At 37.3% G+C, this 25,928-nt stretch overlaps 1 protein-coding gene and 1 long non-coding RNA gene across 4 annotated transcripts; one reads left to right on the forward strand and one right to left on the reverse strand.

The window, feature by feature from the left end:
• Positions 1–1,516: 1,516 nt before the first annotated feature.
• LOC135682327 (uncharacterized) lies at positions 1,517–5,263 on the reverse strand. The gene is made up of 2 exons (XR_010515683.2): positions 3,930–5,263; positions 1,517–3,459 (listed from the first exon to the last, which is right to left on the reverse strand). It is a non-coding gene; the product is annotated as an uncharacterized LOC135682327 (long non-coding RNA).
• A 233-nt stretch (positions 5,264–5,496) lies between these two features.
• Positions 5,497–25,254, forward strand: LOC135682323 (uncharacterized). Of its 3 annotated transcripts, none has more exons than XM_065197168.2 (7): positions 5,497–5,730; positions 7,223–7,305; positions 10,625–10,945; positions 12,639–12,689; positions 13,705–13,823; positions 14,722–14,761; positions 24,219–25,240. In XM_065197168.2, exons 1-7 carry the CDS (start codon positions 5,612–5,614, stop codon positions 24,323–24,325), a joined length of 840 nt encoding a protein of 279 aa, XP_065053240.2. In that variant the 5' UTR covers positions 5,497–5,611; the 3' UTR covers positions 24,326–25,240. The 3 variants fall into 3 exon arrangements, with proteins under 3 accessions (XP_065053240.2, XP_065053241.2, XP_065053242.2); XM_065197169.2 differs by lacking the exon at positions 24,219–25,240 and adding an exon at positions 15,594–16,959; XM_065197170.2 differs by lacking the exon at positions 7,223–7,305 and having other exon boundaries at positions 5,538–5,730; positions 24,219–25,254.
• The last annotated feature ends 674 nt before the right edge of the window (positions 25,255–25,928 follow it).

The raw sequence follows: 25,928 nt of genomic DNA on the forward strand, positions 1-25,928 counted from the left end.
TTTACGGAGTGAAATCCTTTGTTTCCTGTATCAAGAAAATGTCATTCCTTCTTCGTATCATTTCTTCATTTACAATACATATTGATTTAAAATTTTCTCATTTGTATGGCAAAGGCTGCCAGAGTCCCAATCGATAATTTGCGGGAAAAGTGTACTTAGACAATTTACATCAGCATCAAGGGCCCTCAGTATTGCTTCTGCACAAACTGGCTTGCTTGCTTGCTTGTTTACTTGCTTGCTTGCTTGCTTGCTTGCTTGCTTGCTTGCTTGCTTGCTTGCTTGCTTGCTTGCTTGCTTGCTTGCTTGCTTGCTTGCTTGCTTGTTTACTTGCTTGCTTGCTTGCTTGCTTGCTTGCTTGCTTGCTTGTTTACTTGCTTGCTTGCTTGCTTGCTTGCTTGCTTGCTTGCTTGCTTGCTTGCTTGCTTGCTTGCTTGCTTGCTTGCTTGCTTGCTTGCTTGCTTTTTGGGAGGCCTTCCGTCTTTGGGAGGCCTGAGATTCCCTGCCAAGCCTGGTTTCTTTTACTGTGCCAACATTAGTTTTTGTATAAACAATAATCACTTTATTTATTGCCTTAAAGAACAGTTATGGTGGATTATGTAAGACTTTTATTCATGATTAGAGCAATCTTTTACGTTTATGATTCATAAGATACTCATAAAAACTACAGCTGACGCTGGCATCGAAAGCAGCCACGCAAACCTCAAACTATCTGGCATTCCACTTCCTCGTGTCGATTGACCCTTTCTGAAAAATCCCGCCCGTAAACGTTTCGAACGGCCTACATGAACTACAAATCTATCGCCGGATGATTTGTTGACCTCGTTTTTACAACCCGAAAATGTACATTCATTAAATCTGCCCACTGCTAATTTGTTTCCTAGCTGTGCTGTTTGCAAGTGACGACAGCCATGTCTTTATGATGTTTTTCAAGTTCAATTAAGGTGACGGTTTTGTTATTTCATTTGATTTTTAGGGAAATCGAACAGTAACGATAATGTTTTTACGTTTTTATTCTATACACAAGAAATTGTTTAATTTCTTATATTTGCTAATGTCACAGAAGTCTTTTCTGGTACTAACGTAAGTTTGATTTTCAGCTGCTTTTTCTAGCGAGAAGCACGTTTTCAGCTTTAGATCGAATCATAATTGCTTGTGATTCAATTAAACGCATTTGACATGCATAAATACAGCAAATTCAAAAATGACTTAGACTAAATTAGTCAGAGCACGTGAAAGGGAAAAATTCAGACCATTGCCAAAGACACTAAGTGAGAAAATGGCTGCTCGAAGATTCCAGACAACCGATATTGATGATTTTGAAACGATAGATCGATTCTCTGGTGATTCTCGACAGTCTCTGGTGGAGACGAAGCCATAACTTCATCCTCCATTTTGAGCCACTGCGCTGCGCTGGGATTTCGCCTATTTACAGAAAGGCGTAAACTGTTCACATGGTATTCTCCCTGCGCAATTCGATTGGTCAACCGTCGATTGGCTGTAAGCCACTTTTATCTGTATCAAATACCTTTAAGGTTTTGGGTGTATTTGGGCATAAAGTGATTGGACTGACGTTGAACTTGTAGTAACTTGCGACATTATGTTTCTTACAAAGTACCCTTGGTGCCAGAGCCTCAGTGAGGGAATAGGTCAGCGCTGACCACTGCTCGACTATCTCATTCAACGAGGCTCTGGTACGCAGGGTACTTACAAAGTCAATTTGGCACTAGACTAGAGATGTACTTTCATTCAGGGGCGGACCCAGAACAAATTTGAAAGAGGGGCAGTTGGTAGTGGGGGCGCTATATACAACAATTTCAGATCCTAACTATTGACAGAAGGCTCTCAATTCACGTTCTAAAGGGAATTTTCACAATTATTGTGCCAAACCATTTCCAAAAAGGGGCGCCAGACTTGCTTCAACTCGGTGAGGGAGGGGCACCTCCCCTAGTTGCCCTCCCCCTTATCTCCGCCACTGCTTTCATTAAACCTTCAAACCGTAAGGAGTCTTTTTAGAAAAGTTTAGCTTGCATGATGTTTTCAAATACTATGAAAAATTTATCAATATTGGGTAACTATATTCGGTTTCTTACTGTTTCTTTGGGGGAAAGAATTAGCATGTTGCCATAATTTTAGTTTATGTTAGGCTAGAATTAGATGGCTGGTGTTAATACATCCAGATAAGTGTTGTTAGACATTATTTCATAACAATTTCTGCAATATTGGGTTTTTATTTATTCACAGTAAATTGTTAAAGCTTGCAAAATCTGTACGCAGCCCTCGAATTGGGTCATTACAGACAATACTTCCCTTGTAAAGGCGAGCTTCTCTCTGTTGAGGTATTTTCGAAAACACCTCTCGCAACTGGCCGATGTATAATTAAAAGAACCGTTTGCTTTTGAAATCTGCAATGTAAGTTCAGGCTGGCTGTTCTTAATTTTTTCGACAAACTGAGACTGTATTGTTCTTAATTTATTCTTAAATTAATAGGGTCTAAGCAGTGCAGTTGGTAGCTATTGAATTTAGAGAGATTCTCAAGCCTCGTTTGCCAGCAAAATGACCGAGATATCCTGTATTTGCTAAAAAGTTAGTAAATGCATCGAAAAGTCAACCCTAGATGGCAAGAACTTCTCGTTTTTGAGATGAAACATTGCTTAAACATAACATTTTTAAGTAGATCAGCCTCAGCGTGTTCTTAATTTGTTCTCAAATTTTTGCCAGTTTTGAGGCTCGTGTCCTTATGTAATCTTTCTTGTAAAAAGGAGTTTATGTCATATATGAAGATCTGTGGTTAGCGTCGCGGACAACAGATCAAAAAGTTCGAGACAATAACGTGACCAAACTTTCCCTTAGGGATTCGCCAGGTTTCTCTGATTCCAGGCGTAGAATTCACGAGGTATGGTCAAATTGAAAGGAACAGGACATTGCTCTATAAGCATAGCTTCTCAGTGGCTCTCAAACCTACCTTGGGAGGCTAGCCAGTAACAAATACAAGACAGGTCACACGTGCATCATTTGCCCTGAGCATTATTAATACTGTGCTGCGCAAAACATCTACGTACCGATTCATGAGATTCCATTATTTTCAGTATTCGAGCCTTGCAGAGTTACAGCTCAATTAAAATGTACTCCGATCAAATCAGACTTTTTAGGTCATCTAATTTAGAATCACATTCAACACCAGATTTTTATGGAGAAATTTTAATACTACACCAATGAGGTTCTAAATCAGTAATCCATGACTAACAAATTGGGCATGATACGATCCGAAATCACCATTTTCAGACCATAATGTGATTATGCTTTGTCCAAGTTTCCTTTGCCTGCAATGTTGACATCTTCACCGAGAAGTCCCCGTAAGAATAGCTGCATTGCAACTTGACATCTTCTCGAAATCTTTGTACTTGTTATTCTCAATCTTCTATTCCTATTTTCCGGCTTTGAACTCGGTTTCTTTGGAACCTGGGAAACAACGGGAAGAAAGTGAGGTCTCTCCTGGAATCCTGTATAGGAATGTGATGGCAAGTTCATCAAAATCAGTATTTCTTTCAATCTATTGCTTCCTACTTTGAATTTAAGCATATATTCGAGCTTTGTATTTACGTTCGCTACACGAATGCTAATTCTTTGCTCAAAACAAGTCCCATGAAATTTTAAATTTGCTTCTAGGAAACAGTAAACTTTTAAAGACTCACTGATCTACTACTGCCTTCATGCTGGACCTTTAATGATTGTTCACATTCGATAACAAGAAATGTGAAGGGGATCGGATTTGCTGTTTACATAATGATTTGTCTCAATCTTCCGTTGCCATTTGCAGTCAAGAGTTAAATTGTATTGATCAATTTTTATACGCCAAATGATAAGCCAAATGAATAAGTATGAACTAATTATGGATTTACCTAGAAGTGAAATAGTGAATGTTTATATACCTTGAGCTCTTTCTTTCCAAAGAACTGCCCTCCTAGCCCTGTGGAAAATGCTGCGACGTCATTTTCTGTTACAATAAAAATCAGGGTTGCAACAAGATATGTTTGTAAAACGGCTATCAAGATGACACGCATGTTCTTGAGTTAAATGATCTCTTCGCCACTAGCACGAATAGCAAATGCGGGATCCTAAACTACCTATTCCAAGTTCATGAATTTTTAAAATACTCCGAACTAAAACAGGGTGTAAGATGTGTTTCTTTGTCAAGGTCCAAGAGTGGACTCACAATTAGTGGTGGGAGGGCATGGATAAGGGGCCGCAACCTTACTATACTGTCATATTTAAATATTTTTTACCATAAAAGATTCTACGGTGGGCTGGGGTGGACGTGAGTTGGGCTGATCAGTTCGATTTCGATTTTTGCAATGGCAAAAAGGCCACCGTTAAGGAAAATGCTGCTTGAGAAATCTGCTTGTCCAAATATTTCAAAATAGATAAAAAATACTAAAAAAGAATTTTCCAAGAGTCTGAAGGGCGTGGCCGAGAAAATTTGTATTTGTCCACCCCAGTTTTTTCAAGCTGGCGATGTTTTTTCATTTTTTTTTTCATTGTTCTCTCTAATGTTTTGATGCCACATTCGATACTGCTATCACAAGCATAGATTGTTGCTTCATCTGCAAAGTTACAAACTTCAATGTCTCACTAGTATAAAAGGGTAATGAAGGTATATATTAAGCATCAGAGGCCCCAAGACTGAAATTTGTGGTAGACAAACTGCTGTTTCTCTTCGAGTTTTGAAGATTCTCTTCGAGGATTCGTTTATTCTTACCCCCTGCTTCCTTTATCTGAGACTGCTCTAGCTGTACCACATTGCACTCACACTGAACCTTAATTTAAGTACATAGTTTGCAAATATAAATCGAGATGACTTTTATTCGGGCATGATTTTTATTCGTAATTTAAATGCCCCCCCCCCCCTATAGAGTTTGGGAACAGACGATAAAACGTTATAGGTCCCCTGATTTCCAAATTCCTGCTACATTTTTAACCCGATTCGCCCGATTCTCGAACTTCAATCCCCGATCTCTGTGATTCCCGCTTCTCCGAAAAACAAATTTGGTATCCTCCCATTGCCTCTATTCACTTTCCATCGCCTCCCCTCACCTCTGTAAATGGACATGTCAGGCCCGTAGACACTGGGGGGCTGGGGGGCAATGCCCCCAAATAATTTGCGAAGATTGTGCTTGAAGATCTTATACGCGCAGCTTGGCAGGTATAGAAAAAATTTCGTAAGGCAGGTATAGAAAAAGCTATATTTCTATCCATGCACCCCCCCCCCCCCAATCCAGTTTAGCTGTCTACGGGCCTGCATGTACATATCATTTCACGCGATGTTAAGCTATTTTGTGATGTATCACCTCTTACAAACTAGAAACACTGGCTCTACCTTTATCAGACGCCTTTTATCGCAAAAGCTAGTCGCTAGAAAGAGCAAGCATATAAACAAACTGGGATGAAGAATTGATGGTTTTTGATCGAAACCTATACAATTCCTATTGTTTTAGAACAAAGCAATTCCAAGAAACAGTTCCATGTCTACGCAAATATTTGCGGTGCAAGTCGAGGATCGTTCATTACCTTATAGGTCCACATGTCTCTTGTGCATTTTTAAAGACAATATTGAATGTACATTTACTTTACGCTGGAATTCAGGTATGTACTCATGATTGTGAACGGGGAAGGATTCTCGCACCATATCGTTCGCAATGTTAAGATGGCATGTGGAATTGAATCATGGCCTAAGTAAGTCCCTTCTGTTTTTCTACACTTTTGAAGGCATTAGGTATTTTAATAGGTCAAATTGTGGCTGTGCAGGAACAATGAACTATTAATAAATAAGTTATAATTGTACGATCTCACCGATCTTTATCTTTATGATCTTGATTCTTGTTATACGCTGCCTTAGGCCATCGACACAATGAAAACAAATCTGATGTGTTTTTGTGTCTTTTCTCCAGCGAAATGAAAACTAACTAACTAAAAATCCATTGGAAAGGTATATACATAAGCGGTGATTTATTACGTAAAATAAATAAGGTAGCGTGGGAAAGGAAGGGCTAGGCTAAGTGTGAATAGTTTATGAATAAAGATTTAGGTAGATGTGTAGGGTTGATGAGGGCCTAAACAAAAGAGAGGAAATGTTGACATAGTGATATGCTCGTAGCGTGTAGTGATGAGGTAGTGATGTGAAGAAATTACTGTAGGTAAAATAAACAGAGTAGAAATGGATGGCGATAGGTGAGGAAAAATTAGAATGAATGGAATCACTACAGTATATAACAAATGGATTAATGCCATTGAGATATTTTATGAAAATTCCTTTACATCTTCTCTACGTGTTCATTTAAGTAAATGTACATAGGCAGGTACATCAGAAGAGAGATTATTGGCAAGTAAACAAAGTTTGCTTAATCTCCGGTTATCAAAAGCTCGAAGGTAAAAAGATAACCTACTTCGGAAGCGAATGAAATTTCCATCGCCAAAATGACACCAAAAAGGTACACTAGACAAATTTTGCGTGAGAAGTTGTCTGTAAGCAGATTGTGACAGTAAACTGAACTTATTTGCATAGGCGTGACTGAACGAAACCAACAGAAATTGAAAGCAGTGTTGTCGAATCTTCAACTACACATTTCTTTTTATAAGAACGTAGCTTTGCAAACGCAACCCTTTCTTTCACAATTGCACATTTCTCTGTTTGCCACTGCTCCTGTCTGCTGAGTAAACGTCTCTTTACTATTCATTTTGCGGGCAACTTCTGCGTGCAAACCTTTCTTTACTATTCATTTTGCGGGCAAATTCTGCGTGCAAATTCTGCGTGCAAACCTTTCTTTACTATTCATTTTGCGTGCAAATTTAAGTTTCTTTAATAGCGATTTATTGAATTTGGTGTTCAATCAGAAAATTTTAGCGTGCAGCACTATCCTGACCTCGCGCATGCATGAGCCGAGAACAAATGTTTTACAGCAATTTCTTGAAAAGTTTCTCGTCATTTTCATTAATTCTTCATTTTAGCACGCCCCAAGTTAATAACACTACCTTTAGGTACTGACAAGATTATACCCTGCACTATAGTTGCAATGAGTGAGCTTATTCAATGTCTTTTGAATCAGCTCTGTTACATTTAGATGAGTAGTTATGCTGATTTTTTTCGATCTGCTCACACAGGTGAAGTTTATAGCAGTGTCAAAAATTTTTTCTAGAACAAGGCTGTACACGTTACTCTTTATTTTAGAATGATGGCCTTTGCAATTATCTTTGTTTTACTGGTCCAGCAAAACAACTTTGTGAGCTCTCTTGAATGTATCAAAGATTACGGTAGGTTAACCTTTTCTTTCTATTCAAAACCTATGGTGTAGAATAACAATCATTAGCCCTATTTACACTACACAACTTGACCCGGGTTCGCCCCGGATTACGTTAGCCCGGGTTGGTTTTGGTTTATAGTGTAAGCGCTGACCTGGGGCAAAACTGGGTTAACAATAACACGCATGCCTGATAGTTCGTCAAAATGCCGCCTTTTCGTTTCAAACAGGAGAGCGGATGCTCATCATAAAAACTAACCCGGGTTCGCCCCAGTTTCGCGCTTAGATTAAATTTTTGAAAAGTTAACCCGGTTAGTTTAAACTGGGTTGGTTTAACCCTGAGTGAACCCGGGTTAGTTGCATTAACACTACGAAAAAGTAAACCGGGCTAGTTTAACCCTGGGTGAACCCGGGTTAGTTTGTGTAGTGTAAATAGAGCTTTACTGTTTGTTGACTGGCTTGGACCTCGAACGCAGTAAAGGAAATATGATTGAGTGATAATGTTCTTTCTCATTATGCCACCTCTAATCATTTAAAGAATCGATACTGGATGTTACATGGTTACAAACATACTCCATTAACAAATAATTATAAAGCTCTATTAAAATCTACAATCTATATGGCAAAGGTACCAGATTTTAATTTTGCCGGGTGCGGCTCTAACTAAGAAAAATATTGCATTACTGTTAAATGGGTTTATATTTAATTTTCCCTAAGATCGAACCCCTAAGAACTAAAGTAGCTGGCACTAAAAACCCGAGGTTATCTAAAGTGTTTGCATTCATTCTGAAGCCGTCCTTCAAGTTTTGGTTTGGGAAAGATTTTCTTAACGCTCTTTTAACTCATATTTAGGCCCTCAATCACCTTAAGCCTTCATACTTTGTATCATAATCATGGAAGCAAACCCAAGTTGAGAAGCCAATCAATTATTGCTATAACATTCCCGCTTTCTAAGACATACAAAATTAACTCGAAATTTAGTTTACTGAACGCCTATACTCAAGGTCTGAATCTTGCTTAGATCTTATGTAATAAGAAAAATTGAATATCGTCAGAATGATTTCTGATTTTCTCACAATATTTGTAAAAAATTGCCTGTGCTTTACCAAGAGCCCAAACACGATTACAAAATATCGGAATTCATAAGATGCGGAGACGAGAACTTTAAGGAAGCTGTTTATTTCCAAGTCGCGGTTTTAGGCCTTTAAATTTATAGGTTAATTGGCATAAATCAAGTGAGTCATAGGTTTATTTGTCAAAAAGTGAACATTAGATAAATAGTATCATGCTTGAACTCCAAACATAATCATCTTAACTTTGATAGCAGGAAAGAAAATTTCTTAGAATATATACACAATTCAAATATGTACCCCAATTAAAATGTGCCGACTCTAACGTATTTCCTTTAGTGGTCGACTCAACAAAGGAAAGTGTATAAAATCCATAAACGAGCATGGTGGGGATTGAGAGCTTATCATAATTCCATAGCAGAAAATTTTGAATTAAAGTTTTCAAGAATCTAATATTTTTTAAGTGTGTCGGGGGCATATACCCTTCGATCCCTTTTCCGACAGACCTGATCGTCAAGAATAATTAAATAGAATGAAATCAGTTCTACAATCAGAATATAGTGAACTCCTTCGTGACACTGTCTCTAAATTTTTGGACTCCACTTCACTTATCAGGCAAAAGAAAAAAGATTTTTAGATGTTTAGAAGGATAGAAACAGCCACAAGGATACAAGAGAAAAGAAAAACAAAGGCACTTCCTTTGTTCCCCTTCTTAACCTCCTCTTATCTTCCGTCTCCACTTACCTTGTAATCTGCCACCAAAGAATAGCTATGACATTTCTAAAACTTTCTTTTTGATTTCTTTGACGTTGATATAAAAGGTTATATAAAGATGAAATAGCGGAGCGTTTTAAAAGTATAAAATCAAACTCGAATCAAGTATCTGAAATTTCGCACGGAAAAGTTATTTTAAACGAGGCCATCGATTGAAGTGATGATGTCAGCGAATCTTCTCTGTGTCGCACAATGCCTAAATAGAATAATTCACTCAATTTTTTTATAAGAAACAAAGGTCGATGTTGATTTCTCCGGTTTCCTAAGGCATACCGGAAAACAAAGACCCAGGACGTTGTAAGGGGGAATACTTCTAATGAATGCAGAAATGAATCTGATTTCTATTTCTGGCTTTGTGGGAAAAACGAAAACTCGATTAAACTAAATGTGTGCATCATTAGTAAGCCCACATCATTAACAAGCCGTCAAAGCGTAAATAATTTTGATATATTCAAAAAGATGCTAGACATTAAAGGCAGGAATGATAAGGCATTTAAAAGTTTCTTTGCTCTAGAAGCAGGAATGGCTGCTTATTGGTATGTTTATTGCCTGCTGAAACATGCATCAGAAATCATGATCTTGATTTGAAAAAAGTTTAAAAATTTTTTTTCTTTCTGAAAGCGTTTTTGTTCTGAAAGAAAAAAGTGGAGACCAGCACAGTGGCGACACTTCGCCTAGTTTCACTTTTGAACACTTGTAGCAGCAATGAATTGGAAAAGTTTCTGATCACCTAGACAGCAAATGTTTTTCACACAGGGCCAAAAATGAGAATCAGCTGTATTCTTTGTAGTATTCCTCCTTACTATGATGTGCAGTCTTCTGTTCGATGTTTAAAACTTTTGAATTTTATGGACAATTGTCACGTGATGTTATAACTTGGCATTCTTATAAATGAAACAACGAGTGCACCATCGAAAACATATATGGTCCTGGGTGCTGGGTCCTGGGTCCTGGGTCCTGGGTGCTGGGTCCTGGGTCCTGGGTCCTGGGTCCTGGGTCCCGGGTCCTGCCTTAAGGTCCTGGGTCCTTGTTTTCCGGTACGCCGTTTCTTAATGTTCTGGAAATTTTAATACTGATTGTTTCTTAAGAGTTTCTTAATTATGATGTTATGAATGATGTTATAAAATGTTCGTGACCTTTTTTATCACGTCAAAAAATTCGCTTCCGTTCTGATGCTGTATTCAGATGTGGGAAGTATATTTTTATCCCTTGTGTCTTAAGTTCTAGGCCAACAGGGCAATCATGTTCTTGGATTTTACAAAATTTCGTAGCTCTCAGTTTTATCACAATTTAATAGTTTCTGAATTTTTTTGCTTCGAGTACTGAAGTTTCTTAATTTTTATAGTCAGTTTCTTATATAAAAAAGAATGTACTTGTAAACGTTTATGTTAGATGTATTCTGAGAGAGAAAAATATGTCAATTTTTGATGACTGTTATTGATGAAAATTGTTTGTTCTTATAACAGCATTCTTCTCTTTCTCTTTAAGATTCGCCGCATCTGGAAATCTTTATAGCCAAGCCAGCATTTCCAGTAAAAAATGGCTCCGACAACATCACGTTGACATGTGTTGTTAGGCCATTCGAAGATGGTTACCTTGTTAGACACAGTTCTCTCACGGTTCTAAAAGACTCAAATAAGATGCAGGTGGCTAAAATCGATAAATTTGCGTTGGTTGAAGGGAGTTACAATCTAACCATCTCTTTAAGAAGGTACATTTTTGCAAACGAAACGTCAATATCTGTCACGTGTCTTGGATCAATGCTGAGTCGCAGCTGTGCTAACGTCACACAGAGGATAATTCTATTCGGTATGTCTCACGTTTTGATAGAAAGAAGGTAGGATAAGCAACAGTTATTAACAGTGCCAGACATTCCATCTTTAGAATATTGAAAAACGGGAGTTTTTAACAAATACAATCAAAATATAGAATTTTGGTCCATCCCCAAAAATGCAAAAGAAAATTTCACAGAAGTAAGGTCTTGCCATAATCAATTCTTTAAAACCCTGTTGTTGCAAGAAGCCAAGCATATTTTGGTCGCCAAAAAATGGGGGGGGGGTTGTATTTTTTCTATTTAAATTCCCACAGAAAGCGCAGGTCACAACGCCGTAAAACGTAGCAACTTGTGAATAGGGGTCTGGGACACAGGCTACTTGTGAATGGCGGCCTCTGATTGGCTGAATGGCCTACATGTAAAACACATCTGATTGGGTAAACAAGATGTACCCTTGCTCACGGTACTGAATACGTCTGAACCAAAGAAAAGTGTGCATTTCCTGTCTGCTATGGTTTAAAATTTTCAATTTTTGCTCAATATTTTTTCAAGATATGATTTGATTACAGATATATAAAAAAATTCCTGAGAGCGGGAGTTTGAAATCGGGAGAGCAGGAAAATAAGTCTCAAAGTGGGAGACTTCCGCACTAATCTGGAGAGTTGGAACCTTTGCAGTGCTTTATTTTTGCATCATGAAATGAAGTGTCAAACAGCCATGTTATTTCAAAACGCGAATGGTATTTTCTGCCTAACATAAATTGCTTACCAGGTCCGTACATTGATGATTAGACCTTACTTTAGTTGGGCACCGAATTGAGTTGAATATTTGAGTTGAATTGCTCGAAATGCTTTTAAATACGCAAATTTATGACAGCTGCGTGGAACATCGTAATTTTACTGGATGGTTTTGACGTTATGTGGTTTTCAATCCTTGTTGTGAAAAATTTAGACGCTTTGTAAAGCTTTGTAAAAACAGAAATTGATAGAGCTTAATAAAAACAGAAAAAGCAAGTTGTTAAGAAAAAAACAAGGAAAATGGGAGAGGCAGTAGTCACAGCCACCTGGGTACAACTTCAAGCTCAGCCAGGGAACGGGTATAACTGCCCCTTGAATCTTGTAGATCAGATTATCCTGGGCCAGACAGAAAATAACATGAAATTTGTATCCAGGCAACTCATCAACCAGAATCCCACGAGGGACATTTCGGGTACATAATAATTAATTTCCTATATTATTGATTATTATTAGTTGTTAGTTATAATTATTAGTTATTAATTATAGAAGAGAACAGCATGGAAACAGCATACGAAGTAAGCACGATAATTCCGATCCAAAGCAATTAAATACACCCATCTGAGTCAAAGGACCAATACTTTCGCGCAGAAGCCCAAACTACAGAACTCCTTTTTTCTATATTATTCCCAATGGCACATAAGAACTTAAATACCAAACTGAAGCATGACAATTGACACCCAAATGAGAATAATACAAATACGCTAAAAAAGAACCCCTGGCGAAACTTCTTTGAATTAAAAGAAGAAATGCTCTTGGAAAAGAATGTCTCTAGTGGTTGTCACGTTTAGAATTATATTTATCAATGTGTAGCTACTATTATGAACTTATAGTATGTCCTATGTCCTAGAATCGTTTTAAACAGCGTAAAGCTACCCATTACAAAGATGCTTTGATTGAAACTGCAGAAGTAAAACTTTTATTAAAATTTCAGATAAATCAGCAGGCACAGGGTCACCAGCTTCGTTTCTCAAGCACACGAAATGTAAGTATCCTTCAATTAAAGCGTTTGCGAAACTGAAGTTAGAAATTTATTTTGTTGTAAATTTATTTTGAAAAAGGTTCAATTGCAATATACACTGTTTTATAACATCTTTGCGTAAAGTAACGCTGTCGGAACAAAAATCTGCTCGTAAAAACAAAAGGCTCTTGCTAAAGTTGGTAAATTATGCCAACTAACAACTAACCAATGTAGTTTTCTCATACTTATAGGCCAATGAAACTGCCTCACAGCCATTAAGAAAGAAACGTAAACACGATCCCTAAAATTGCAACCTCCTATAGGTTTTATTACCTAATAGTCATATTGATACGAGATCTAGCGAAATACAAGAATATGACGTCGTGATGACGTCATAGAATACAAATATTTAGACCATAGATTTGTAGGTAGTACACTAGTTTTACTTGCTTAGACATTTACCGAAATATGCATTTGTAGGAATAACCATTGCAGAACCATTTGGCCACGTACCCACTGTCTTTCTATCCTATGCATATTAAAGAGGGGGCCGGTTACAATAATTTATATGCAAAACTTCACCACCAATTTTTAGTCTTTCATAATTACCTCACTCTTTTATTTCTGGGTATTCAGGGTTAGGAATAAGCATAAGAAATATCTTATACAATTGTTATTGCAATCAATAAATTGCTCTACCCAATCAAACATGTTTTCAATGACCCCCTTAATGATGACTGTATAGAAAGGCTTTCATAATTATTACTCATTCAATAATTAGGCAGTTGAGAGTAACAGTCTTTTGAGGCTATGAATAGTCAAATAGTTATGTAGAAATTAATCTCTCAACCATGTCTCAACTTAGTTTCTTTAATATTCAAGTGTGAAAAAGTTAAATCCGTTTTACTTTTTTCACATTAATTTGTGAACTTCGCAGTGATTTGTAGAGAATAATAGCTTGTGCTGTATTTTAAGCATTTTTGCTGAAAATATATACAAAAGGAGATAAAAAAACAACCATGCATTATATCTTTGGCAGCTCACTCATTCGGTATCCATGAAATTATTGGAATAACCATTGGTACTGTAGCCATTGGTGCAGTTGCGGTTGTTTTACTCTTAAAATGGAAATTGAGCTCGAAAAAGCAACCTGTAAATGTAAGTACCTATAGCTGTATAAATGATTTATATATGATTTTTCTTTTGCTTACAACTTATTCTAAATCAGTAAAAGTTTATCAAGGGATAGGAACTATTGTGGTGAAAAACCAGTTATGAAGCGTAGCTAGGAAGCGATGTTGCTATTTTATGTGGTGCAAAACGCAACTAGCATGATTGTAAAAGAAGCTACAAAAGGACCGAAAGTTACGTTTCATGGCCTCTGCCGACGAGGGAAAGATGATGAAGGGTTGGTATACCCCACGTTTTGTCTCCCTACTTTTCAAGTTTTATCGGAGCCCAAATATTTATTTACTTTCTACATTGTAGTATTAGTTTATCAACTGTTAACTAATTGTTTAAAACTACAAATATGCGGCATTTGTACATGGCCTTTTTTCATTTATTTATCTACGAAACTGGACATACCTGTTTTTTTCTTGTTTTCAAGTTGTTTCGTGCGCGGTAACCCCCGCTTTGAAAAACATGAACACCGTTATGATCCACATTGTTAGAATGTCTTAGTCTCCAGAAAATTTTACATATCCAAGAACAATTAGGCATAAAAATCTTAAAAGACAGGGACTTGCCTCTCTTTCAAAAGAAAATTATTTTAAATAAAAGCCTTAAAATCTTTAAAAACTTGCATAAATGGTCCAAAAAACCTTGCAAATACCTAAAAGACAAATAGAAGCATACTTTCCCTTTTAATAAATAATCCTTCTATAACGTCTCGATACTGTAAACCCTTGAAGGAAATCCAGACAAAGCATGTATGGAAGAAGATTTTTTCCTAAAAATCTCTCTTCACCAAAGCATTTAGACCTTTAGCATATATCCTAATTTGTTTTAATACATTTTTGAAATTCCTTTTATAATCAATGCAAAACATTTGTAGATGAGTTCAAAGTTGCTGTCACCAGAGTCATTAGAAACTGGTAAGTATTTTGTTTTTTTTTGTTTAAAAACATTCTCTTGCCTGATCAAAAAAATTGTTTTTATCATTAAACAAGGTCTATAAAATACATAAAAGTTGCAGAATTTATACCATACTGAACTTTAGTGGATCTTGTTGCATTTTAGGAACCAGTTCATTTTTTCTGACATTGTCAAATTCAAGCTTCATAAACTTTCTAAGAGCCAAATACTCCCAGGGGTTTGAAAAATCACATTAATCTTCGTTTGGTAAGACGTTCATGTCGGTGTTCAAAATGCCTTAATGTTGTGTCCTTCTACTACGAGCATTTGCAAACATAGAGAGGAGATTGAATGCCATTTGTTTAATGTAGTATAGACATTTGTTTCGGCAAAATTCTTGTGTTTCGTAGTAGAGAATGGTGTGGGCAATCTCATTTCCCAAAACTCTGGCGATTACAATCTGAAAAGTGTGATGGCAAGTTTGTGCCAAGCCCCAGAACTTCCGCTATTTGAAATTCAATATCCTTCCCAACACGATATCTACTTGCTAGCCTGCAATGGCTTGAAAATCATGCTGATAAACATTGCTAAAAAGATATTTGTTTCCAGATTTTGATTGCTTGCGAGCAAAGTCTCGGTCAGACAGGATTTTTAAAATATTCGCTCCTTACACCCACATTTCTCATAAGCTCAACCATCTCACACACAATTAGGCACATTCTGACCTGCCACTCCTGCCTTAGCCTGCGTCGCAGACCATATTCTAAAGAAGAATAAGGTGCTTAGCAAGAAGGTCTGCGACGCAGGCTACTTCTGCCATGCCATTATCTTTTACACTGTCATATCTTTCAGCATAAATGCCGCAGTCAAGGATCAGTTACGTTGAAACTACAGCATAACCCGACACAAATTATTTTTCGTTTACTATATTGTCATTATTTCACAACTTAGATGACTTTAGAAGAACCCTGGACACCCAATAGTCAAAATCTACATTCTAATTGCATATTTCCAAAAGCAATGTTACAGAGTCTTCGTTGTGGTCCTACATCTCCTTATCGATCTCTTTTTCTTCAGTTATTCTCTCAGTTTTCGTTTTACCGTTCAGTTGACTTTATCCGTGTGGAGCTTCGCCTCAACACCTTCTTCATTCCTTCTGTGAAGGAGCTTTCTCCGATAAAACTCTTCAACAGCGTACTGAGAAGGCTTCCATTATATCTTCTCCGCTTGTTATCATCCATCCTCGCGCTTTTCCCAAAAAAAGATAAAGTATCAGCATGTTGTCGATGCTACAAGAAAAAATTAAACCAATAGATATGATAAACCTATGAAATCCATCCCTGGCATAATGACACCCTTTTCCCTGGCATAGTCATATGACATTGACCACATAACATTACTCTCCAATCAGAGCAATTCAACCTTATAAATAGCATTCAGTAATTAAGACTGAATTTCTTCATAAACTCAATCTTGGCTTATCAAGTGTGGCTGAAATTGAGGACTAGCCCGTTGCAACCCTGAAAATATGCGTCTTTGTCCTCGTGTACACATAGCTATGACAATACTGGGAAAGAATGAAAGCACCTTCTTCGTTGTTCCCTTTTACTGCAAGTGCCCTTGTTTCCAGTCAGAGTAGATCTACTTTTGAAATTCAATTTAACGGCCAGCCCAGACCTAAATGACAGCTCAATCAGGAATATTTCTAAAACCTATGAGTAATTGAGCATCTTGCTTCGTTTCCTCTAGCCACGTAGCCTCTTGTTAAAAAATAAGTTGCAAAATGATGTTGTTTTTCGAGTAATATTATAACACTGTAATACAAAAGGCTTTTTGAGCTGTTATTTAATTGTCAAATTTTGTACTAAAATTCCGTTTTCGGGCTCCGACAGAGGTTGAAAAGTAAGGGGCCAGGGAAAATTTAACACCAATAATAAAAGATTTTGAAAAAGCTCTATTTTTGCAAAAAAAGCAAGGAAGCCATAGCGCCCCATCCCCACCGCCCTCCTTCGTCGGAGACCCTGCACTTGTCTTTAAAAATAGAGTGGAACTTGGTGGGACCAAGGCCTGTTCACTGTTTTTCGTTACGTTTAAACGATATTTTGATACTCCTAATATTTAATCTAATGTTTTTCTAGAAGTGTTGCTGTAGTAGCTCTTTAGAAGTAAGTATTTTATTTTTGCTACAGATTCTCAATTTGATGAAATTTTTATAAAATTTAAAGTGTATTTTTTGGTGAACGTCCTTTCAAAATTCGCATTTTGATCCTTTTTAAGATATGTCAGGTAAAGCCCGATATTGCGAACTGTGAAGGGAAAGAAAAATTCTACTGAAATTGGCCTAGCCCAGAGAAATTATGAAGTGAAAATGATAATGAAGTCTAAAATTATGTAAGAACTTTTATAAAGGTAAAAGAGCTTTGAAAAGCCACCAGCCGAGTGGATGTTGGTTGATCTTGAACCAGAAACTGCCCCCCTTCCCCCCATAAAGGTTGTAATACGATCTTCAATCTTGATAAAAAAAGCGCGACGACGCAAAAATAATTTTGACTATGTTTCCAGTTTCATAGTCAATAAAAGTCCTTAACTGACAAGGTGTCGAAATACATGTTGTAAATTCAGATACTCATCAAACGCGTCATTAGTTACATTATAACGAGGCTGAAAATGGAAACGAGGATGTTTTTATAACAGCTCTGTGCACGCGTTACATGACTGCCTTTTTGTTCGGAAAAGTACTGCACTAGATTATAGTGTTATGTCATCAATAATAAATAAAGTGAAAATTACTAAGAATGAAAACCTCTCGTCAACTTTCAGCCTTCTTAAAGAAGCATTGATCATACAAGTGTTCCCATTTAATTTCTCGTTTTTAAAATGATAGAAAAAGCAGGTCTGTCGCTAGATTTTGTTCTTAAGGGGGGTTTCCAGATCCCTTTTAACGGAATAGTTGGCGCCGACAAAGCACCCCTAGATGGTAAATAACTTTTCTTTGTTAAAACGGGGTTTTTTCTCAAGGTATCACACGCCCCCTATCTTGATAGCATTGAGAACAAGGTTTGTCATATATTTGACAGGAGCAGCCCGCAAGCCCCCCTCTTCAGTCAGTCTTCATACGCATTTTTCAATAGCCTTTCATAGACTTCATAATTACAACTGTATAGGTTCTTAATTAGCACTGCCCTTATACGATTACAACCAAGAATTGCTTTCCCTGTCATTTTGTGTAGTCTATGCTTTTTGTTATTGTTCATTTGCTATGACTGATCTCGCTGTTTCGGATTCAGATCAGTTTTAACATTTTAACTTTTTATATTTTCCTCTTCTCAGAATCTTCGGTAAAAAGTAAGCTTAAGTTTTTATCAAATATTTTATCATGAATTTTGGTTAAAAGTGCGCCCGTCAAGCGACCGTTATTGGGTACTTACGGTTATGAACGGGTTTCCGTTCCATTCCTTATAAGTCATCAAAGTCTAAAAAGAGGGGCGATACTTCAAGAACCTTCCACACTCAGAACCAATACTCAAATACACACCTACATTAATCGATAAACTCTGCCTGTGACTTGACACCTCAAGAAATGGAGAAAGAAAGAAATGAGATTTAATAGATTGACATTTGCGAAGGTAATATCAATGCAAAAAAATGACTTACTTTGATCTTGTCTCGTTTGAAAAATTGTCCTCCTATACCAATAGAGAAACTTCTTGCCCCATATGGATTTAAAATGGAGGTTAAAGTAAAAATCGCGACAAAGAAAGGCAGTAGCTGCATACTGGCTAGCCGACCACATTCACTCGACCAAAAGCAGAATAATGGTAGTTCACACGTTCATACGATCATATTTCTCTGCATTTTAATCAAATTATAGCGGAGGAAAATGTTTTCATTCAATTAAGCTCTATCCATTGAAAATGAGGCATATATTAATTATTTACAGAAAAAGCTTTAAATTTTGCTTTACTGTTCCACTAACAATCAGTTACCATATGCATAATAAGATAATAGGAATCTCTGTAAACCAACGTCATGATGAATAATTGGAAATTAGATGTCAGCAATGCTGTTTCATTATCACCCAGCCCAATCAAATAAAGCTACCAAAAGTCATGTTTTTCCTCTAGACTTGAATACCAGCATATCTCAAAAACCGGGCTGTTGAGAGGGTTGTTAGGGCGCCCCAACTGTCAAACAAAAAGTCAATTTGGAAGTTCTCAAAAACGGTTGGATGTTTTTAACACGTCCTTGGGACTGACTGAACTTGGGAATCAATCATTTCTAATAGTTTTAACCAAAAATTTGCTGACATTTGCTATGGCTATGCAGTGAAAATTATCTTAAGCGAAAACAGACTCTCAAAAACCACTATGCAAAAACTCAGAAACTCTGGTAGTCAATTGGAAGCTTGAAAAGTTGAAAATGTAAGATAATTTCATTTCGCTTCACAGTAAACATTTACTTCTGTAGGCAAATTGTACCAATATGTAATTATTGATTTTGGGTTTACGCGTTACTCACAACGTAGGAAGAAATGAGCCTCGTCTAGGGTTATTAGGAATGTGAAATAGGAGGGGCTTTTTAGGAAAGCTGAGCAGCCTATAGAAAAAATATAAAAAACAAAAATTTAATGCTTATAATGCTTAATGCGTTTAACGAAACATGCAAGTTGATGCTTTTTCTCGAAAAAATATAAAATATTATTATGAAATTTTTGATATGAAAAAATAAAGTAAGATTTCTGGAACTCAACTAGAAGAGCATAGTACCATTTCATCGTACAATTTAGCTTTGGCTTTAAACATATGGTAATCGGCTTTCAGTGGCGTACCCAGGGCTGCAGCAGTAGGGGGGGAGCCCCCAGAATTTTTTTGACCACGCCCGTCAGACACTCGCAAATGCGGGGAAACGCCCTTTTTGCAAAATTTTCCCCCATTATTTGATTAGTGTTCGCTACAGTAAATAGCAAAGTATTTTATAATTGTTATTGATACAAGCATACAGTATACTGCACCCCCCCTCCCCCAAATGAGTTTTACATCATTTTTAGACAAATCTCGAGGATCGTATTTTAGAAAAGTGGGGGGGTCAGGACCCCCCTATTCCCCCCCCCCTTGGGTACGCCACTGTCGGCATTCTAATCAATTCACTTTTTCAGCAAAGCAGCCAAGTATTTTTTCTTCCATAGAAATGATTTCTTTTCTTTTGGCCCATACATTGTCCACAACTTTATCTTGATCTAGCCTCGACTCTAGCAAATAGACTTGAAAAATTATCTAATGTCCAACTCATCGCTTTTTTGACTCTAAAGGGCAGCAGTTAATATATGAATTATCCAAATGTTTTAATCAAGAAAGATTTGATATAGAAGGGTAGAACGTAGCATACCTAAAAACAACAATGGCATGATTAATTGTTCCACCAACACGAAAGGCTAATTTCATGGGTTTATACCTTTTAACTTCAATAGATAAAATGTAATCTGCCACATAAAGTGTATTATTACGCTTTTAATTGTCATTGATGGTCTTGCTTGAATGTTGGATTTAGATTGCACTGGGCCACAAATAATCGTACCAAGCATTCACGAGTGAAACCATACAATGCTTTGTTCAAAATTGCATCTGGAAATTCATAAATACTTCATTTCAAGACGAGAGAGAAAAGCTTATGCTATTAGAAGCCTTGGCTCAAAGTCTCAACTATAGCTTCAATTATTCAATCATCTAGCAAATGGATGTATATAATCTCAAAAGGTCCTATATTATAAACATTATAAAGAAGATATAGTCAAAAGCCTGACTGGGGATCATGGGTGTCGAGAGGAGGGATAAGCAGGGACGCCGGAAGCATTTTGAGGCGGCGGGGGCAGTTACTCAAAAAGGGCACATTTTCAATGACTAATATTAGAATTATAACAAAAAATGATGTAACATAATACTTTGGTACCGATAAGACGTTTAATCTAAAAGGTCAGTCTGTTGTTTAGGCTTTTGCTTGGTGGGAGGGAGTGGGTGGGTGTGGTACCTTAACATGCTTGAAGGTAGGGGGAGGTGTTATGAGTACCTTAACATGCCTGAAAAGTGCGGAATTATCGGCATCAGTTTTTGAAATATGTGCAGAACAATGGGAACCATTTTCGAAAAATATTGAAAATTATTAGGAGGGAGTTTTAGCATTAACAAAATGAATGTCCAGTTAGAAATGAAAGTATGAAATATGTGCAATATTGAGATTTTTGGCAAATGACATGCAAAATTTGTTTGATGATTATGTTGCGCTTTAAAAATGTTGTTTGCTTTGCGGAATTATGGATATAGTTTTCATCATGATTGCGAAATTATGGTTCACATCTTCAACCAAAATGACACGTCCCCGTTCAAAATTAGGCTTAGTTAACCCCCCCCCCTCACCCCGTGGGCTGTTGGCATTGATTGGAGTTTCTACTAGTTAACTTGAATTAGTATTGCGTATTTCATTAGTGTTTGACATGCTCTACTAGAGTCCGTTAAAAGGGGCCCCATCTCCGTTTTCCCTTAGGACCCCAGATGATTCCGTTACGCCACTCACCTTATTCTACAGTAATTTCCTACATTTTAGAGTGTTGCCGAAAAAAACATTATTGCACATAAGTTCAAAACAAATGCACCGAAGTTTTTAATTGTTTTCATTTTGTTCGAAACCACACTAATATTATATCTCCCTATTCCATTCGCAAAAACACAGTGCCATTTTCACAAGAGCACAGTGCTGCCCCGCTGCCCCCGTAGAGTCAGGGCAGGGGGGACAGCTGCCCCCGTGCTTCCGGCGCCCCTGGGGATAAGGATGGGCAAAAGATCCGGGGCACTTGTTCTGAAAGGGCCTACAATAATCCCTTGTTCCAAGTTCTATTTACAACACAAAAAGCTACTTCATTCAGCTACTTATATCGAATCAACGCCTGTATGTTTATCAAAGCGAAAAACGATGTCAAAATATTCTTGATTCATCAATGCAATGATTATCTACAATCTTATTAAGAACGCTTAAAAACTTTTCAACAATAGTATCTAAAAGGGTGTTTCCCTAGTTCTCCAGGAGACCGGAGGGTCTGACAATTTAAAACTTTTTTTGGAGAGCCCAATCACTCAAGGACCAGAGCTGGGGACGGAAACTATCAGCTTTAAGGGGACATATACCCTGGGTACCAGACTCACTCGGGACAGGACCAATTTGTTCCGATAGATTCCAAGCAAATTACATACTAATCTTCACATACAGTAAGTTAACGCATGCGCTAGAGTGGTAAGGCTTCACCTGACTGGCAAGAGTTGCCCTTCTGCCTGATTCCTATTCTGTGACTCCACGCCGTCTTTCTAACTAAATAAGGTTATATAAAAATACTTCATAAAGGTGTTTAATTGTATGACAACTGAATTTTCTATTATATGTAGTTATATTACACAATATTGCAGATCTGGACATATTATGCTAGCTTGTCAGCTAATCCCCAATGCAGAGCATTTCGGATTCGGGGGTCTCTGATCAGTATGCTCCATCATGCGTGGTTGTCAGTAGACAAAATATTGAATTGGATTACGGCTATTTTGAAAACCCTGGCCTTATATCGGTTGTGTCTAATTAACTTCTAGACTAGAACTCTTTTCTGCTAGCTCGATGATACAATTAAACAGAGTCCAGAAAAGCTGTAAAACCTCCTCCAGACAAAAACAAACCTTCCTCAGAAAACAATAGAAAGTGGGCGTGGTTTGGGTGTGTCATAGTAGCTTCTATTGTGGACGTGAGACTGTAATATTTTCCTGACTCTGCAATTAAATATAACTAAATGAATGTCATACATTATTGACAAACATAGCTTTGCCAAATGAGAATTCCGAAATGCGCTGTCACTAGCCTACGTCATTTTAAAAACAATCAACGCTAGGCGTGATAATTTGCTTGGAACTGGCCAACCGTAAATAATGATATTTCCTGCAATTATTTTCCAATTCTGAACTTTTTACTCATTTCGAATTCATTTTGACAGGCCAGTAACATCTATTAGAAGGAAGAAATCTTCTAATATGACGTTAGAGTAAGCTATAAATCCATTTTTGAATTATCCTTCATAGATTTTATTTAAGGATTTTCCTTTGTGAAAGGACTTGAAGCTTCAGTTTTTGCCCCCCTAGCTTCTTGCCCGAATTTTGGGCACTGTCAAAAATATTATTTTCGTGAGTGAAAATTTTATAATAATGCATTGAGATGCCCCTGGAATTTAATCTTGCACTTTTTCTTGGGCTTTTTGCAAAATCTTGAGTTATTTTTTGGTCTGAAAGTGTCTTTTTGGTTTTTGGTTTGAAGGGAACTTTTCTGGACAGGGAGCAGAGTAGCAGGAAGATCGTAAGGGCTGCTTGTTACAATCTTTGCAGCTTTATTTTGCATGTTCTGTAAGGCTTTGATTTTTGGTCCACTGCAAAGGCTAAAACAGGACAACATTAACTCGAATGCTGCTCAACAATTCCTCTATACATTTTGTTGAGTACATTTCTTGGAAGATATGCATTTTGTTGACTGGATCGGACGAAAGATATCTATTTGAATACTTAATAAGTCCAAAGTCTCGATTAGCCTTGTCTTAACATTGTCAGTTTGTTTGTCCGAGATAAAATAACAGTGTTATCTTGGTTTGTCCTAGTCTACTTGACAATCTGAACACCTAAGTATATTTTATTAGTAACCATTTCAATTTTCTGACCACCTATGAGGCTCTATAAGGGGGATGACATTATTTCATATTTCATGATGATATCTTTCAATTATTTCATACTTCAAAATTACCAAAGCAAAATATTTCGAAATTGTCAAATGTTGATAATAATAATAACAATAACCTCTTTATTTTCGTTTGGGTATTTTCCAACGACCCAAACGACCCAAACGACCAAGTGGGAACCAGGCTTATGAACTAAGTTTATTATGGAGTTGAATCTATGAAAGGGGTTCTTAAAGGCATTGAGTCATGGTAAATAGGAAGCGTATACCCAAATTGCAAAAATGCTGAGTCATTATGATATTCTGATTGGCTGTCAAGCAAACTGCACACACGATGTTGTAAGTACTCTTTGTTCCGCTGTTTCTAAAGGTTCTTTCTTTCTCTCTCTTTTATCTTGCTCTCTACAAAAGATTTCAAAACTTCTTCCCCCATTTGTACCTTTCAAATGCCACAAAGGCTTTTCAAATGACTTTCGCTGTCGACCAAGAATGTCTGATCACATGAAAACAAACTTATCACATGGAAACAGACAAACCCCCCGCGAAGAACCAGTATTTACCACGACTTGATGCCTTTAATATACATAGATAATTATGTAAAACTTATTAATACCAGCTATTTATATACATAAAAAGAGAAGAGTATGATATTAATCTATCTATTTACATATTTAACAGCTACATTTGTCTATTTAGATACGTTTTCCACATTTTTTATCGTATCAGGCAAGGTGTTCCAGAGAATGCTCCCCCGGAATGCCAATAAGTTTATCCCAAATGATATCGTTTTGGTAGACGAAAGTTGCAGCGTATTTTTTATTCGCAAATTATGAATGAGGGACTCTTATTTAATGATTTGTATATCTCTGTCATTAATTTCTGTAAGTTCTTGGTGTGGATGGCTATTTCATTGTTCTTTGCGAGGAGACATTCAAAGGTGGATTCATTATCACAAAACAACGCGCGTAGTGCACGTTTATGTACTCAATTTATCTCTTTCAGGGCCGTCGCTAATCACTTTCACTTAGGGGGGTGCCAGTCACAAATTTGCCGACAAAACAGGGCGTGGCATAAGGTATTTCAATTTTTGGGTGTGGTATTTTGACGCAATTGATTTTGATTATCAATGGGTATGTTCTCGTTAGTCAATCATCGCTTCAATTTTCGAGTGACTGTGGGTACTTAGTTTGCATGAGTAGATCCTACTAATAGGACCGCCAAGAGGTTTCGAAGGCCTTGAAAGAAACCCGAAAGACGAGGCCCCTGCGAGCGGAGCGAGCAGAAATTTTTTGCGACCACGCCCTTTAGATTGTCTTAAATTGCATTTCAGAATATTTCTTGCAGTCATTTTTTGCAATCGTCTAAAACTTTTAACTATTTTTAGGCATACTTCTTCTACGTTTCATTGATTTCATTCTTAAAATGGGGTTCATTACTCCTTGAGGCCCCATCAACCTCAAGGCCCTGAGGCACTTTGCCCCCTTGCTCCCCTCAGCAGCCCTGCTTACAGTGGCTTCCAGTACCTACAGGATCAACGTTCAGAGTTTTTCAATTAACTTTGTCCCCAAACTTTAGGTAGAAATTAAGTCGCCCTGGATATTGGACATTAGATTCTAGACTCCGGCTGCCGACAGGAAGTCATTTGAAATTTTTTGTGGACATTTGCCCCTCCGTGACACCCATAGCGCCATCTGTACCTATTTTGAATTGCTGAGGGTTTTTTGGTGACACTTTTTTGGTCCTATCCTCATCTTACCCAAACTTTTTGCTAAAGCTATCGCATTGAGAAAGTAAAAGCCGGCAAAACTCTACTTTTAGAAAATTTGCCGACAAGAATTTTCTATGCCGCACCCCCCCCCGCTAGCGACGGCCCTGATCTCCTTATTACATTGCTTTCCACAGAAAGTCCAAATGAGAGGACAATAGTTGAAATTTGATAGCAGAAAGGAATTGTAAAGTAATTTTGCCTTGCCTATATCTAGGGAGTTCGCCACCCTAGAAAATGTTTTCACATTTTGATTTATCTTATGACATAGGGTTTTGATATGTTGGTCAAATTTAAGACCAGCAACGATTGTGATGCCTAGAAGTTTAACGCTGTCTGATGAGTATAGATTCTGGAGGCATTTTTGAAATAGGGTCTGCATCTCATCTTGGTTAGCATGTCAAATTACGCCAGAAAACTAAATTTCAGATTTATATCTTGCACAGTTTAAAAGATATGGAGGAAGGCAAAAAAGGACTGGGTACAGGTACCCCAGTTTAAAAATAGCTCTTGGGGGTATTTTCAAAGTGGGCTCTTCATTTCATCTTATTTAGCATGTTAAAGTACGTCAGAAAACTAAATTTCGAGTTTATGACTTGCATAGTTTAAAAGATATGGAGGAAGACCAAAAAGGACTGGGTACAGGTACCCCAGTCTAAACATAGCACACA

Source organism: Rhopilema esculentum, chromosome 16 (genome assembly GCF_057945365.1).
Source record: "Rhopilema esculentum isolate cy_ngs chromosome 16, ASM5794536v1, whole genome shotgun sequence".
Lineage (NCBI taxonomy): Eukaryota > Metazoa > Cnidaria > Scyphozoa > Rhizostomeae > Rhizostomatidae > Rhopilema > Rhopilema esculentum.